Consider the following 15,512-nt stretch of genomic DNA (forward strand, 5'->3'; position numbering starts at 1 on the left):
CCCTGCGAGTGCTGGACGTACCCGAGGCCTGTCAGAGCCATGCGGGCCTTTGTAACCTCAGCGCTCATCAAGCCCAGCTCTCTCAGCCTGGCTCCAGAGCAGAGCTGCTCCAGCCCTCGCAGCATCTCCGTGGCCTCCTCTGGCCTCGCTCCCACAGCTCCATGTCCTTCTTGTGCTGCTGCCCCAGAGCTGGATCAGGGCTGCAGAGGGGCTCCCCAGAGCACAGCAGAAGCTACCCCCAGCTGCCAGCTCCCTCTGGGGAGTGAGAGATGCACCCTCCTGATTGACCCAACACCAGCGGCCAAGGTGGGAGCCCCAGGCTAATCCTGAGCCATTGCCTCCGGTTCCACACCACACAGCCTCTGGAGGTTGCCCCGAAGCTGGGCCCTCTGGGCTGAGAAGGGTTCCTTGTCCCCAGCTTCCCCTGGATGATGTAGGGAGGGACCCACCAGGGTGCCTGCAAGCCAGACACATCTGTGAACCAGGAATAATTGTGCGAGGAAGCATTTTTTGCACAGTAGACGTGTGCCTTGCCCTACACTGGGGGAGCTGCACTTGAGGTTTTCTTCTGATCTTTTCCAAAGCAATCAAAGGTTTTCACCAAACAAAGTGGTGTTTCAAGCAGAAAAAAGAGCTTTAGTTGATAAGAAAGTGTTCTAGTGAAAAAGTTTCTATTGTCCCCAGTGGCACGTATGAGTGAAACGTGGTGGGACTCCGGGAGGCTGGCTGCTCCGGGAGGCAAACACCACCACCTCTTATCAAGGCTCGTGCCTGCCCAATCATCTGATGTGTGTGCCCATAGCTGCGTGGCAGGGGCGGAGAGCAGCCCTCCTGGGGGGTGTGACACCACCCTTGGAGTGGGAGAGGGGACAAGAGGCTGCCTGGGCTCTCCTCAGTGAGCAGGGACATCCCTGGCAGGGCTGAGGCTGCAGGAGGGCAGTGGCTCTGCTCCGTGTCTCACCAAGGGCCTGCTGGTCCCACCACCTGCCTCGCTGCCTCTCCAACCAGGTCAAACTCTTCGGCTTGACTGGGAAGCCGAGGGACATCCATCGGGCTCAGTGCACCAAGCCAGGGCCAGGAGGAAGCCACGCAGGGCATGTGAGTGGGAGGCTGTTATTTGGGTTTCTGGGATGTGTATGTGTGAGTGGAGGGAGCAGCTGAAGCTGGTTTCCCCATATGGGGTTTTATGGTGTCTCATGGGTCACAGGCTTTCATTGATTCACCAAGCTCCTATAGCGATGTGTGATAAAAGCCAAGCTCAGGTCACAGCCTCCCCTTTCCCTGGGAAAGCTACTGAGCCTCTGGCTGCGTGTTTATTTTCTTCAACTTCAGGTCATGTCTTTGACTTGCCCAAGGATCTGGGCAGTTACACTCACAGCTCTGGGAGCAGCAAGGGAGTCAGAGTTGCACAGCATTAGAGCTGTTGAACAGGCTGGGCCACAGGCAGCCCTGGGCTGGTGGGAGAGGCTGGGATTTGGGCTTCTGTCTCTTGGGGGTGCTGGCCCAGGGCATGGAGTGCTATGGGGACCAGAGACCACACCACGTTTCAAGGGGGTGAGTTGCAGTTACAGCTGCATGCTGTGTCTCAGGCTTTGTATCATAGAACCCCAGACTGGTTTTGGTTGGAAGGGACCTTAAAGCTCATCCAGCTCCAACCCCTGCCACAGGCAGGGACACCTTCCACTAGAGCAGCTTGCTCCAAGCCCCTGTGTCCAACCTGGCCTTGAACACTGCCAGGGATGGGGCAGCCACAGCTTCTCTGGGCACCCTGTGCCAGCGCCTCAGCACCCTCACAGGGAAGAATTTTTTCCTAATATCTAATCTACCAATGCCTCCAGAGAGCAGCAGAGGGGGAGCCTAATGATGAGTTTGCAACTGTCTGTACTGCTGCTGGTGGGCTGGAGATGTCTGTTTCGCCTTCCCCAGCTGCTAAGCTGCATCTTCACTCATCTCTGCTTATCTTGCTTTTGGAACAGGACTGATCTCCCAGCTGTGTTTCCCAGGCCAGGTCTGTGCTGCTGTGTGGGAAGGTGGTAGGATGGCTCGGAGGATGAGCATCAATGAGCTGGAGGACCAGCTACTCTGTCCCATCTGCTTGGAGGTCTTCAAAGAGCCCCTGATGCTGCAGTGTGGGCATTCGTACTGCAAGTCCTGCGTGGTGTCACTCTCTGGGGAGCTGGATGGGCGGTTCCTGTGCCCTGTGTGCCGCCAGATGGTAGACTGCAGTGCCTTATCACCCAACGTCACACTGGCCTGTGTCATCGAGGCACTGCAGAGCCTGTGCGAGGCAGAGCTGAGCCCGGAGTCCTGCCCAACACACCACAACCCCCTCAGCCTCTTCTGTGAGGCTGACCAAGAGGTGATCTGCGGGCTGTGTGGCACCATTGGCAACCACCGCCAGCACAAGATCACCCCCATCTCTACTGCATACTGCCAGATGAAGGTCTGGAGGCAGAGGCAGCTGCAGCTTCTGGGGTGGGGGTCAGGGCGCCCGAAGGGCTTGCTGGCCAAATGTGCCCTCTCCTTCAGGAGACAGGCTGGAAATGATGACAGTGCCTGGAGCACAGTCCCATGGCACAGCCAGATGTGGGGCAGGGTCCCTGGCCTCGGGGCACCTGTTGCTCAGGCTAAGCATGTCCCTGGCTGAGAGGACCCCCAGTTTTAGTGTCTGCACCATAGTGGGCAGAGCTTGGGATCAGGGAGTGTTGGTGGGGCCTTTCAAGACTGTTTACAAACACCATAAAAAAGAGTCTGAAGATAAGGGCTGGGGTAAGGAGAGCAGGGAGGCAGGGACCCAGCCAGGCAGAGTAAACATCTGGCATCCCCTGCCCAGCATCACGTGGAAGCTCCAGGAATGAAAAGGCACAGGGCACCCGTCCCCTCCACTCCTGGTATGAGGGAGATAAGAGCAGGAGGCACTAAAAATGCTCCTGCCCAGCCAGGTTCCCAGCACCAGTGGTAGGAGGGTGCTGCTGGCCTGGTGCTGGCTTGCGGCTACTCACCACCCACTTGCCACCTGCTCACCCTTTGCAGAGCCACTATGGGGTGTGAGATAGAGGGCTGGGAATGGGAGCAGAGACACAGTGCTCCTGGTGAGAGGACAAGCAGCACCCAAATTTGGGCCATGCTCTGAGTGCTCTCCTGCCTCTGGTAACCACGAATCTTCTAGACCAAGAGTGTAAAGACCAGCAGGATGTGCAGGGCCCTAGAAAGCTTAGAGAACGCTTAGAGAACTCGTAGAGAACATGGCTTCCAAGGGCCACGTGCTCCTCAGGGGACTGACAAGTACTGCCTGCAACCAAAGAGGCTGCCACCGAGGTCACTCCTACAGAGGTGCTGTCTTTTCAGGAGGAGCTGTCTGTGCTGCTGACCAATCTCCACCAGTACAAGAGGAACCTGGATGAACACATCAGCAAGCTCATCAACAACAAAAGCCGCATTGCAGTGAGTGCCATGTGTCAGGGGAGCCCATGTCCCTGAGTCTTTGTGTCCCACACAGCCCCTGGAGCAGCCTCTGCTCCTGGTTGCTCCCAGTTTGCCTCCTCTACTCGTTCCCTTTGCCCTTCCCTGGGATAGCAGACAGGGCTTATCTTCCACCCCATTCCCTGCCATTTGTTTCTCACAAAACTCGGGGATTAACCGCAGACCTGTTTTCGGGAAGCGTGATGTAGCCCTCTCTGGTAGCACAGCCCTGTCTCCAGAAGGGGTGATATTACCCTCACTGCACATCCCAGCAGAGCAGTGGTGAAGGCTGGTTTGACTGAGTGTCCTTGGAGGTGGGAAGATAAACAGGTCAAAAGGACCCTGCTTGGAGCAGGCTTCCTAGTCAGAGCAATGGGCTGGTTTCACATTGAGTTCCTGCCTGGTTTAGTGTCACATCAATTTCCCATGCAGTAGTTGTCTCCAAGGGACCTCCTGGCATCCCTTCAGAGGCTAAAGCTTCCCATTGGGGCTCCTCAGAAGGGCGGAACCCAAATGGAAATCGAGCTGCATTTTCTCTCCCTTAGCCCAGGACACAGGGAGCTCCCTGGGAGCAGAGGGATCCAGGAACTCCTTCAAGGCTCTGACGAGGCTGGCTGGGACATCAGGAAATCAAAATCTGGGAGATTCAGAGGAGAGGTGTAAGGCAGGGGGGCTGTGGTGGTGAGCTGCTGAGGACAGTGGGATGTGAACAGAGCTGCTCTTTATTTGGAAAGACAGTGGAGGGCAGCTTGATGGGACACGCTGACATTGCTGGCAGCACCTCTGAAACTCAAAAGCAGGTGAAGGGGATGGAGTGAGGCTGCCCTGCACTGCTGCTTGCTGTCTCCCTGCAGAACGAGGCAGATGTCTTCAAGTGGGTGATCCGGAAGGAGTTCCAGGAGCTGCACAGGTACATTGACGAGGAGAAGGCCACTTTCCTGGAGAGCATTGAGAGGAAGGCAACACAGCTCATCACCTCTATTGAGTCCCAGGTCAAGCAGACATCAGATGCCCTGCAGAGGCTTAAGGAGATGCAGAGCTCTCTGGAGGCACTCAGCAATGAAAGTCAGCTTGGTTTCATCCAGGTGAGTGCACTTGCTAGTGAAGGTGGTGAGAGTCTGCTGAGCTCTCCAGCTTTCAGCCCTCTGCCCTGGGCAGTGGGTACCCTCACCAAACATTGCTGAGACAGTACCAGAAATGAGATGGAGGTGCTGTCTGTCCAGCCAGGCCTTCCCCTGGTGGGAGAAACCTGCCCTCCACAAGAAGCAATGCCTGTAGCTCTCCCACAGGAGGAGAGCCCTGGCCTCTCCAGCCCAGGGCAGAGGCTTGCGCAGCTGTGACCATGCAGAAGATCTGCTGTTCTGTCCACCAACAATTCTCTTTCTTTTATGTTTTCCAGAAATACAGCTCCTCCCAGTTCAGGTGAGTGGTGGGACCAAACAGCACCAAAGGGGATGGCAGGCTCCACACCAGGGCTAGTGGTCCCAGGCCAGTGAGCATCTCAGCAATTCTGGGGCAGCCTTGCGTGGACACTGCTGTTGTGATGGACAGTCACAGCCAGATCCACGCAGGGCAAGAGCAGCTGGCGAGACACCAGTGGCTCTCTCACAGACAGCAGCCAGGTGAGAGGAGGTCACACACTGTCCTGTCACTGTGTCATGGCTGCTCTTGTCTTTCCAGGTCAGAGCTCCTCAGCCTGCACCCTGGTGATGGCGTCTTTAGCCCCGTGTCCTTTAAGCCATGCTTCCACCAGGATGACATCAAGATGACTGTGTGGAAGCGCCTGCACCGCCGTGTCCTACCAGGTACCCCCTGCCCCCCTGGCAGCACACTGAGTGCCCAGGCTCGCTGGTGTGTGGGACAGGCTGACCAGCCACCATCACACTGCCCCAGCCTGTCTTGCCCACTGCTTGCGTGCTCCTTGCCTCAGGAGAACTCCTGGAGCAGTGGCTGGTCATGTCTCATGCCGATAGCAGCCTGTCTTGGCATAATGCTCCAGCTGCTTCCAGTTCAGTGCCAGCTTGTGCCAGTGCTCCACCAGACCCGTGCCTTCTGGGTTGCCTGAATCCCACATGCCTTCCTTACAGCTCCAGAGACGCTGAAACTGGACCCAGTGACAGCACATCCTCTCCTGGAGCTCTTCAAGGGCGACACGATGGTGCGGTGTGGCCTCTACCAGCACCGGGACAGCAACCCCAAGCGTTTTGACTCCAGCAATTGCATCCTCACCTGCAAGGGCTTCTCCTGTGGCCAGCACTACTGGGAGGTGATTGTGGGCGCCAGGAACCACTGGCGTGTGGGCATCATCAAGGGCACGGTCAGCCGCAAAGGGAAGCTGAGCAAGTCTCCTGAGAATGGCGTGTGGCTCATTGGTCTGAAGGAAGGGAAGGTCTACGAGGCCTTTAGCATGCCACGGGCTACCCTGCCTCTGACCACCCGGCCCCAGCGCATTGGCATCTACCTGCACTACGAGAAGGGTGAGCTGAGCTTCTACAATGCTGACAACCCTGATGAGCTCAGCCCCATCTACACCTTCCAGGCAGAGTTCCAGGGGCAGCTCTACCCCATTGTGGACCTGTGCTGGCCTGAGCGAGGGCCCTGTTCCCCTCCCATCATCCTGCCTGTGCCCACTGCGAGCAGGCACCCTCAGGCGCTGAACAGCCATCCTGCCCCCAAGGAACCCACAAAGCCATAGCCTGGCCAGCGGCATGAGGGTTTGGCTGCAGCAAGCTGCATGCAGGCTTGTGCTCGTATGGAAGCTATGGTACTGCGGGGTAATGTTTAGCAGCATAAAATGTCAGCCTTGACCTCTGAATTCCTGTCCCCAGTTTGGCAGGCTGAGCCCAAACCCTAAAACATGGCTGGCCTGCAGAAATCTCCCAATGGAAGGGGGTGCCTGCCTGAAAAGTGTGAGCCATGAGCATCCGGGGGCTTTGCTGCTGCATCTTTCCTCTGAATAAATGGAGTTTGTGCTAAATGAGGTGCTTACGTGAGTAATGTCTCTGAGGTACCAGCAGGAGGCAGAGAAGTGGGCAGCCGTTGCTTAACGCTAGATGAGCTTTAAGGCTCCTTCCAACCCAAACCAGTGATTCTATGAATTGTCTTGCACATGTTGTGTCCCAGACCAACCAGGGCACCCAAATGTGCTTTTCCACAGGGTTCTCACACCCTCCAGCTGTTCAGGCATGAGGCACGTTTCCTCAGCACCAGCACCCACTCTGCCGATTCCTGATCACAGCCAAACTTTGCCAAGCAGCTCTTGGTTTGCAGCAGTTGCTGCTTGTCTATCGATCCTCATGTGCTTGGTGTTGGTCTCACTTAAGTCACATCACATCTGTGATGCCAGATAATGCCAAGAGCATTTCTAAGACATGGCACAGGAAATGTCATGCTGTGGTTCCTTATCCTCATGGACAGCACTAAGCTTCTCAGGAGCGAAATCTTTCCTTCCATGGCCAAGCTGTCCTTTAATCACAGAATCAACAGACTGGTTTGGGTTAGAAGGGACCTTAAAGCTCAACCGTAAAGCTTTTCCCATAAACTCAGGACACGATGAGCAGAGAGAAGGACCTGAAACCGGAGCAACCTCATCTTGTGGAAGATATCCCTGCCCATGGCAGAGCGGCTGGACAGGATGATCTTCAAAGGTCCCTTCCAACCCTCACCACTCTCTGAGTCTATGAAACCATGAACCACAGCACAACGGCCGCACCGGGGCACACTGAGGTGCAGCCACCTCTCTGTGCTGTCCTCACCACGGCCAAAGCTGGAAGGGACAGCTCAGAAACACCCCCGTTGCCGAGGAACAGCCCCAGCGGGTTGGGGGCTTCCTGCCTGGAGGCCACACCTGCACCTTCCCCTTCAGCTCTGGCAGCAGCACAGGGCCCTCCGTCAGCATCTCCAGTTCTGGGGTGATGAGCACTGCCCGGCCCTGCCGTCACGGCTGCCCTCCCTTCCAGCCACCCCCCATCCTGGTGGCTATCCCAGCCCAGCTCTCTCAGCCTGGCTCCAGAGCAGAGCTGCTCCAGCCCTCACAGCAGCTCCGTGGCCTCCTCTGGGCTCCCCCGAGCTCCCCGTCCCTCTCTCTCCGCGCTCAGTTTCTCTCCCGGCGGCGCGAAGACCCCGGAAGTCCCCGCCCGCCTCCTGCCCGTCCTTGCCCGCTGCCGGGCGGGACGCGGCACCGCCGGAAGTGGCCTGTGCGCAGGCGGGCGGCGGGAGCCATGGCGCTGTACAGCGCGGCCGCCGCCGTCCTGGAGGGGCTGGAGCGCGGCGCCGGCGGCGTCAAGGCGCTGGTGTACCACAGCCGGTTCCCGGTGCGCGGGGCGAGGGGCGGGCCCGGGCCGTGACCCCTGACCCCTGACCGCCCCGCAGCACGTCCGGCAGCTGTACGCGCTGGTGTCCGAGACGCTCCGCTACTCGCCGGTGCTGGAGGAGCTGCTGGCCGGCGCCGCGCTGCTGCAGGCCGAGAAGAAGTTGTCCCCGCAGCTGGCGAAGGTGAGCGGGGCCGGGGGTGGCGGCGGCGGCGGCGGGTCCCGGGGCGGCGGGTCCCGGCTCAGCCTCGTCCCCGCAGGTGCTGGTGTACGACCTGCTCTTCGGCAAGGGCTTGAAGTGCGGGGGCCGCTGGAAGGCGCTGGCCCGGCGGCACCGGGCCCGGCTGGAGGCCGAGCTGGCCCGCCTGAAGGTGCGGCGGAAGGTGAGCCGCAACGAGGACCTCCTGGCCCCGGCGCAGGCAGCCGGCCGCGGCGGTGAGTGTGCCTCTGGGCGCGGTGGTGTCCCTGTGGTGGCGGCGGTGGGTGGCCGTGTGCGACCCGGGCGACTCCCCCAGCTTCCCAGATACCGCGCTACGTCCGGGTCAACACCCTGAAGACACGCGTGGACGACGTGGTTGACTTCTTCAAGCGTGAGGGCTACTCCTACCTGGGCAAGGCAGCCAGGTAAGCGTTGCTTCCTGCTGCCCCACCTTATCTGGGGCGTCAGCGAGCAACAGGGGCTTGGGATGAGGTCCTGTGGGTCAAGGGGTCGTCGGTCTCGGTGCTCAGGGTGCCTGGGTTGGGGTGTCCCCACTCCTGCGTTCTGCCCTTCCGTGCGCTGCCTGGCACTGAAGGAGAGAGGAGAAGTGGGACAAAGAGGGTGTCAGCCTGGGCTCTGCAGAGCTCTGGTGTGGGCAGGATGAGGCAGGCCTGCGTGTTCATCATCCCTGTGCCTCGTGGGCAGTGTGGAAGAACTGAGGGCCCTCTCCGGGAAGAAATTCCTGTTGGACCTTCACCTCCCGGAGCTGCTGGTTTTCCCTCCGCAGACAGACTTCCATGAGAACCTGCTGTATACTTCAGGACACATCATTCTGCAGGACAAGGTGGGGAGCTGGTGGCAGGAGGCTGCAGGGCTGGGGAATCCCCTGACATGGGTGGAGGGAAAACTTCTTTCCCCATGCCAAGGGCTATGCTCGTGCTTTACTGCAGCAGAGAGCACGAATGCAGCCAGCAGCTCTGGGGCTGCCCTGTGGCTCTGCTTCCATCACATGTACGGATGGGGGTATTGCTGTGAACCGGGCTGTAACCCCCAGGAGGAGCCGGCACCAGCTCTGGGAGCAGTGGGAGGTTGTGGCCAGGCAGAGGCTCCTGGCAGTGGGTGCTGGTGGACTTGTCCCCTGCTGCTGTGGCTGCCTGTGGCCCTGCAGCGTCAGCCATGGCTGAGGAGGGGCAGGGGCTGCTTCTTGCCCGCTCTGCTCACAGGGCTTTGTCCTCCTGCAGGCCAGCTGCCTCCCCGCCTTCCTTCTCAGCCCCGCTGCTGGCTCCCACGTCATCGATGCCTGCGCTGCGCCTGGGAACAAGACCAGCCACCTGGCAGCCATCCTGAAGAACAAGGGGTGAGGGCAGGGCTGCGTGGTGCTGGCTTTTCCCTGGGTAGGCTGGTGGCTTGGGAAGGGTGCAGGAGGATGTGGGATCACACAGGGGTTCACTTTGCAGCCCCTGCTCCCTCTCCCTGCCCAAGACCTGTCCCGGCTGGGGGAGCAGCTCCCAAGCACAGCCTGCCTGGCCGATGGCCGGTGTGTGATGCTGTGAGGGCAGCGTGTTCCTGAGGCCGTGCGGGATGTTTACACATCTCTTGGGCGCCGGGCTCTGCCTTCAGCCGGATCTTTGCCTTTGACGTGGACACCAAGCGCCTGGCCACCATGAACACCATGCTGATGCGTGCTGGCGTCACCGGTTTCCAGCTGGCGCAGCAGGACTTCCTGACGGTGGATCCCGGAGACCCCAAGTACAGCAAGGTGGCCTACATCCTGCTCGACCCATCCTGCAGCGGCTCAGGTAACACGGGGGGCTTTGGCCGCCCACCCCTGGGTGGGCTGTGGGCGTGCAGGCCCCAGGTGATGGCTGCTCTCCCCACAGGGATGGTGAACCGGGTGCCGATGGCAGAGACTGCCCCAAGTGCCGAGCGGCTGCAGGCGCTGGCCGGCTTCCAGCGCAAGGTGCTGAGCCATGCCCTGAGTTTCCCAGCTCTGCAGCGCTTGGTCTACTCCACCTGCTCTCTGCACCAAGAGGAGAACGAGGACGTGGTTGGGGCTGTGCTGCAAGAGTGGGGCTCGGCCTTCAGGTGTGTCTGGTGTTGGGGGGATGCAGAGCAGGTGCTGTAGGGCCTGGCCCTGACCCTCGTCCCACACTGCAGGCTGGTGGACGCCTTCCCTTGCTGGCCCTGCCGAGGACTCGCTGCCTTCCCGGGGGCAGAGAGCTGCCTCCGTGCCTCTGCTGCCGACACCCTCACCCACGGCTTCTTTGTGGCTGTCCTGGAGCGGCGCGGGGACGGGGCCGCTGCCTCGAGGTGAGAGCGGGCCTGGGGGCTCTGTGGCCTCCAGCAGCTCCTGGGGGTCTGGGGACAGGCTCGGGCTGGTGGCACACATAGGCTGAGGGTGCTGCTGCGTTCCTGGCATGGGGAGGAAGAGGGAAGATGGAGGGGTCTGACTGCAGCATGAGGAGAGGGCAGGAGCCACAGTGCTGTGTTGAGTGGGTCTCAGGCCCTTTGCTCTTGTCCACAGCTCCCTGCCTGCGGCTGCTGATGACAGCCCGCAGCATGGCAAGGGAACAGAGCCAGGAGCAGCTCCCAGGAAGAGGAAGAGGAAAAAGCAGCGGGTAAAGGAGGGAAACGACCCTTTTTAGGACTGTGCAGTGCCCAGCTGGGGCTGGTGGGGATTGTCACCTTGCTGCCTGCCTGAGCTGTGGCACAGCCTCCCATCATTGGTAAAGTCAGCTGGGTTAAGGGTGTCTTTTACCATATTTTGTCCCAGAAACACTTACCCTGATGTGGGCTATCATAGAAGCTTGTGACTGACTGTAGGGATGACCCAGAGCTGAGTTTCTCTCTCTCCCTGGTCTTTTGAAGTACGTTTGTGCAGCCTTGCCTGGGAACTGCCACTGCTGGAAGCAGAGGCAAAGTGGAATAAAACAAGCGAAATAAAAATAAATAGTAATAATAGTGCAAACAAATATTGTTCAACCCCTCAGGTATAGTTCAACTGTGGGAGCAAGTACCAGTAAGTGTAATGCTGGGAAGCAGCCCTGAGCCCTGCCCTGAGCGTCCCGGCTCTGCTTCGCTTGGTCTCCTTCAGCTGTGCCCTGCACTGGAAGAACGAGGACATGGTGGGCACCGTGCTGCAGGAGCAGGGTTCAGCCTTCAGGTGTGTCTGGCACGGGGGGGATGCTGGGCAGCATCCCAGCTGCCAGGGCTGCGCTGGCACCCGTGGCCCCTCAGGCACCTTGGTGGTCCCTGCCTGTGCCCTGTCCTGACAGTGTGCTGGTGCCTGGCAACATGCCCCCTTCCCCACAGCAACCGGCTGTCCCCTCACCTTGATAGTCTCTACCACCTGCAATTGGTGGTAGAACTCCTTCAGGCATTGTGAGAAGCCCCTGTCTCTGCCAGCTTCACACAGGGTGAAGGTGCTCTGCAGGAATTTCATCTTGGCATCCTGCTGGGCAGCCTCCTTGACACCCTGGGTATGAACAATTGTATTGCTCATCACTTTTGTTTTCTGTCCCCCTCCCCTTCCTCTGGGCTCCTCTCGGATCTCCCTGAGCCATTCCTCATGGATGCCAATGACCGCCCCACTGTGGTGGGGACAGTGGATGGGGTCCACCCATGCTCCTCAGTCCCTCAGCCCCGGGGAGCGGCGGTCCTCTCGCACAGGCCTCCTGCTGCCTCACCACCCCAGGGCTTCCTCCCATTCTGCTGCTGCCAATGCCCACATTCCACCCTAGCTTTTCCTTGGTTCCCTTCCATGTGGAGGGATGGAGTTTTGGGTGGCTGAGAAAGGGCAGGTTGGCGTGTCGGTGGGGCCTATCTGGTGCTCACCATGTGTAGGTGATGCCCAGCAAGAGCTTTTTGTCCTGGCACAGTTGTGGGAGGAGGCATAGGGTGTTTTAATTTTGGCTCTTCTATGCAGGCTATCCATGATGTAGTTCCTAGAAGTTCAGCTCACCCCCCTGGCTGTGGTAAGCACATGAGAACAGGACAGGGGCAGGAGATGGATGGGTGACAGTAAAGCACAGTGGCATTGCAGAAGAACGTGCCTGTTGGGCTCTTGGTTCTGGGAAGCTCCATTCCACGTGGTCACTGGCACATCATGCTCCTTCTGGAGCTTCCTTTCAAAACCACAGCTTGTGCTACGTTTTGGCAATAGAATCCCCACACCTGCAGTCACACAAAGCCCACCAAGCGCATCCGATGGAATGAAAAACATCTCCTCTATTAACAGGAGGCAAAAGTGCACAACGGGTGCTCTGGGGCATCCCCAGGTCTCGGGGAGCAACCGCTACTTCCTCTTGCTTTTCTTCTTGCTTTCGATCAAGTCCAGCCCTTGCTTCTTGATGGCTTCTCTGGTGAGGACAAGGCCACTGTGGTTGTCAGGGATATCAACATCGTCTGGAGGAGAGAGCGGAGAGGAGCGGGCTGGGGAGGGTCTGTGGGGCTGCCTCTGCTGTGCCTGTGTCCCCAGGAGGAGCCGGCAGCTCCCATAGGAGGAGGCCACTGGCAGAGCCAAGCCCTGGCTGTGAAGAAGATTCACAGCCAAGTGGTTCTGAAGACGAGGCTCTCCCCGCTTGCACCACAGCATCCCCCTTGCTCCTGTGGTGCTTCTACGCTCCCCAAGCCACCATCTGCCTCCAGTCTCCCACATGCACACAGAAAACCAGCACTATGCTCAAAGGCCTGGAGCCAAGCGCGGTCAGCCCCAACGCCTGCAGCAACTCCTGGGTTGGGCTCTGCTGGGACAGTGGGAGATGGGCAAGGACAGCCAGAAATGCCAGGAGGCAGGGGCTGGCTGGGGCAGTTGCCGTGGGATGTGTCCCCTTTCCTACCTTGGAGCCCCACGCCCGTGTCCTCCAAGGAAACCTTCCGGTTCCGTGGATCGGCCATGAGGGTTTCCTCCAGCAGCTGCCTGACCTTCACAAAAGTCTGTGAAAGAGAGGCTGTGTTCATAGCTGAAGGGGAGGCGGGTGTTACAAGCAAAGGGGTGCCCAAGCTCCATGTGCCCCTGGTAGGGAACACCCCACAGAGCCCGGGGCCACCTGGGCCTGAGCTGCTCCGTGCCTCTTCCCTCGAGCACCTCCATCCTCCAGCTGGGAGGATGGCTTGGCACGGGCCACCCGGGAAAGCCTGTGCGGGTCCCCAAAGAGCGCAGCAGGGATGGAGCCGCCGTGCACCTCATCATCCTCGCTGTGGCTGGAGGGGGCAGGTCAGCCACCCGCTGCACCAGGTACTGCAGCTTCTGCTCACACTGCCGGAGCTTCTCGTCCACTGCCATGGCCTTGACAGGATGCTCCTGGAGTCAGAGAGGGAACAGCCTTGGTGGGGAGAACGAGCCCCTTGGGGTGATGGTCGCTGCACCAAGTGTCACCACACGGTGCCGTTGCAGCACCAAGCAGAGCCTGGGCTCTGCTCAGCCCAGCGTTGGGCGGGTACCTGGCCAGGCACGGTGATGCCCCGCAGCCGGACGAAGAGGTTGTCAAGTGCGTTTTCAAAGTCCAGCAGCGTCTCCTGGCTCCTCAGCAGCTGGGCTCGCCCCTGTTCCAGCCGAGCCTCTTCCCGCTGCAGCCTCGTCCTCAGCTCCTCCACCAGCCCCCTGGAGCCAACCACGGTCACATCCATACAACGGCACAGGGGTGCAGACACCCCAAAGCTGTTGCAAAAGCTGCTGCCCAGCTTCTCCCCTGCCCCCAAGCGCAGAGCAGAGATGCTGCCTGCAACTCAACCCCACGCTGCTGCTGCTCCCACTTCCCATGCCAGGCAAGGAGCAAGGCTCCTCCTGCTGCCAGCGCAGGAGCTTTGCGTGCTCTGCCAGCACCAGAGCTGGGGCAGCACTCTGCTCAGAAAGCCTCCCAGTGCGGGAGGGGTGGGCAGCCGCAGGGTGACAAAGGAAGGGCTGCCCTCTTGGGACACCTGCCATGCACGTGTCCCCCTGCCCCTAAGGGTGCCGGCCCCTTTGGCATGAGTGTCCGGAGGCCAGCAGCACCTGCTTGTGTCTGGGGGCCGGCGAAACTTCAGCTCATCGCGCTGCATCTCCAGCTCCTTCACTGCCTTCTCCAGCTCCTGCTTCTTCTCCTTGCACCTTGTGAGGTACTGCTCCATTTCCAGCAGGGACTTCTGCTGTGCCTGGAGCCTGATGGGGATGTCCTGGCCGGGGGAGAGCACAGGGACTCAGCCCAGGGCACTCCTGCAGGGTACAGGATCTGGGCCGTGCTCCTGGGGAGGTTTCTGCACCAGGAACCACAGGAAGCACTGCAAGTTCATGGCGTGGAGCAAAGCAGTTCCAGCCCTGCCTGTACAAGAGGGGCCCTGGGGGGCTCTGGGGACAGAGGAGAGCAGATAACCCTGCCATGGAACAAGGTGAGCAGACAAGGCTCAGCTCCCTGGGGCTGGAGCAGCCCCAGCTTCTACCAGAGATGGCTTTTCGATGTTCATCGTCACCCCTGAGCTGCTGGCAGCCTGGGGGAGCTGGCCCTGCAGCCCCTCACCCATGGCAGGCTGGGCACTGATGCCCGCCCTATGCCGGCAACCCTGAATGTGCCGGGGTCCCCCAGCTCACCGTTTTCAGAGCCCTTTCTTTTGCTTCCTTGAGCCAGCCTCCGTCTCTGGGCTCTTTCTGAGCAGCCTGGGTGCGGAGCCTGAGCTCCCTCTCTGCAAGGACCTGGGTTTTCGTCCTGACCATGCGCTCCTGGAGCAGAGCAGAAGAGAAGTGGCTCCCAAAGCTCCAGCGGACCTCTGTGAGCTTCTAAGCCTGGCATGGCCAGCATCAAAAATGCCACCCCCTACCCCCTGTAAACAGCCTGGGAAGGAAAGTGAGCAAGGCCAGCTAGAGAATGGAGAACGCCACCTTCCCCGTGGCCAGGGCTTCAGGCAGCTGTCCCCAGCTCAGGGCAGCCCGGCCCAAGAGCCAGACACAGGAGGAGCTATGGAGGCATCTGGGTGCTGCGGGGAAGCCAAGCTCAGTCTTGCTTTTTCTTGAAGGAAGGAAGACTCAGCAGCACGGCCGTCTGGTGCCATGTGTGGGCTCTGGAGGGCAGGAAAGCACCCTGAGGTGCCCTGGACGATGGTCTCACCTCGGCTCCACGAGCAGCTCTGAGCCCACGCGAGGCCATGAGCTCCATGTCCTCCACCTCCCTATGCTGCAGCTCGGCCGTCTCACTCAGGAGGTCCAGGTGCAGAGGCAGGTGGGCCAGCTCCTGGGACACGGGGAGCCAGAGCCCACTGAGTCCCAGGGGTGCCCTGTGCTGGGACAGAAGGTGGAGGGGAGCAGGAGGACCTCCTGCAGGAGGGTGTCCCACCAGCACAGCCCCTTGGGCCCTTCAGTGCCTTTGCAGGGGGAGCGGGTGAGACAACGGCACGGTGAGGATGAGCTCACCTTCCTCAGGGCATCCCGCACCGCCACGTACAGGGCAGTCACCTTCTGCCCAGCGCGGACTTTTGTTTGCATCTTCTCTATGTTGCCCTCCAGGGTACGAACCACCTGGGGCAGAGAAGGTTGGAGACAAGGGGTGAGCCCATCTACTGAGACCAGTGCC

At 59.9% G+C, this 15,512-nt stretch overlaps 2 protein-coding genes and 1 pseudogene across 4 annotated transcripts; 2 read left to right on the top strand and 1 right to left on the bottom strand.

Moving 5' to 3' along the window:
- The first annotated feature begins 964 nt into the window (after nucleotides 1-964).
- On the top strand, nucleotides 965-6,439 carry TRIM50 (tripartite motif containing 50). Of its 2 annotated transcripts, none has more exons than XM_057406498.1 (7): nucleotides 965-1,098; nucleotides 1,977-2,443; nucleotides 3,349-3,444; nucleotides 4,317-4,547; nucleotides 4,862-4,884; nucleotides 5,143-5,267; nucleotides 5,550-6,439. In XM_057406498.1, exons 2-7 carry the CDS (start codon nucleotides 2,039-2,041, stop codon nucleotides 6,155-6,157), a joined length of 1,488 nt encoding a protein of 495 aa, XP_057262481.1. In that variant the 5' UTR covers nucleotides 965-1,098; nucleotides 1,977-2,038; the 3' UTR covers nucleotides 6,158-6,439. The 2 variants fall into 2 exon arrangements, with proteins under 2 accessions (XP_057262481.1, XP_057262482.1); XM_057406499.1 differs by having other exon boundaries at nucleotides 2,004-2,443.
- Nucleotides 6,440-7,650: 1,211 nt separating this feature from the next.
- On the top strand, nucleotides 7,651-10,716 carry NSUN5 (NOP2/Sun RNA methyltransferase 5). Of its 2 annotated transcripts, none has more exons than XM_057406501.1 (10): nucleotides 7,651-7,775; nucleotides 7,834-7,956; nucleotides 8,033-8,207; nucleotides 8,288-8,396; nucleotides 8,677-8,815; nucleotides 9,213-9,328; nucleotides 9,592-9,770; nucleotides 9,852-10,056; nucleotides 10,129-10,281; nucleotides 10,496-10,716. In XM_057406501.1, the coding sequence occupies exons 1-10, from the start codon at nucleotides 7,683-7,685 to the stop codon at nucleotides 10,614-10,616; spliced, it is 1,413 nt and encodes a 470-aa protein (XP_057262484.1). In that variant the 5' UTR covers nucleotides 7,651-7,682; the 3' UTR covers nucleotides 10,617-10,716. The 2 variants fall into 2 exon arrangements, with proteins under 2 accessions (XP_057262484.1, XP_057262485.1); XM_057406502.1 differs by having other exon boundaries at nucleotides 7,656-7,775; nucleotides 8,063-8,207.
- A 1,549-nt stretch (nucleotides 10,717-12,265) lies between these two features.
- LOC130597712 (coiled-coil domain-containing protein 183-like) lies at nucleotides 12,266-15,499 on the bottom strand (annotated as a pseudogene).
- Between the last annotated feature and the right edge of the window lie 13 nt (nucleotides 15,500-15,512).

The sequence above is a fragment of the Pezoporus wallicus genome, unplaced genomic scaffold (genome assembly GCF_028554395.1).
Source record: "Pezoporus wallicus isolate ANWC-B61680 ecotype Strahan unplaced genomic scaffold, APGP_CSIRO_Pwel_v1 contig_7963, whole genome shotgun sequence".
Lineage (NCBI taxonomy): Eukaryota > Metazoa > Chordata > Aves > Psittaciformes > Psittacidae > Pezoporus > Pezoporus wallicus.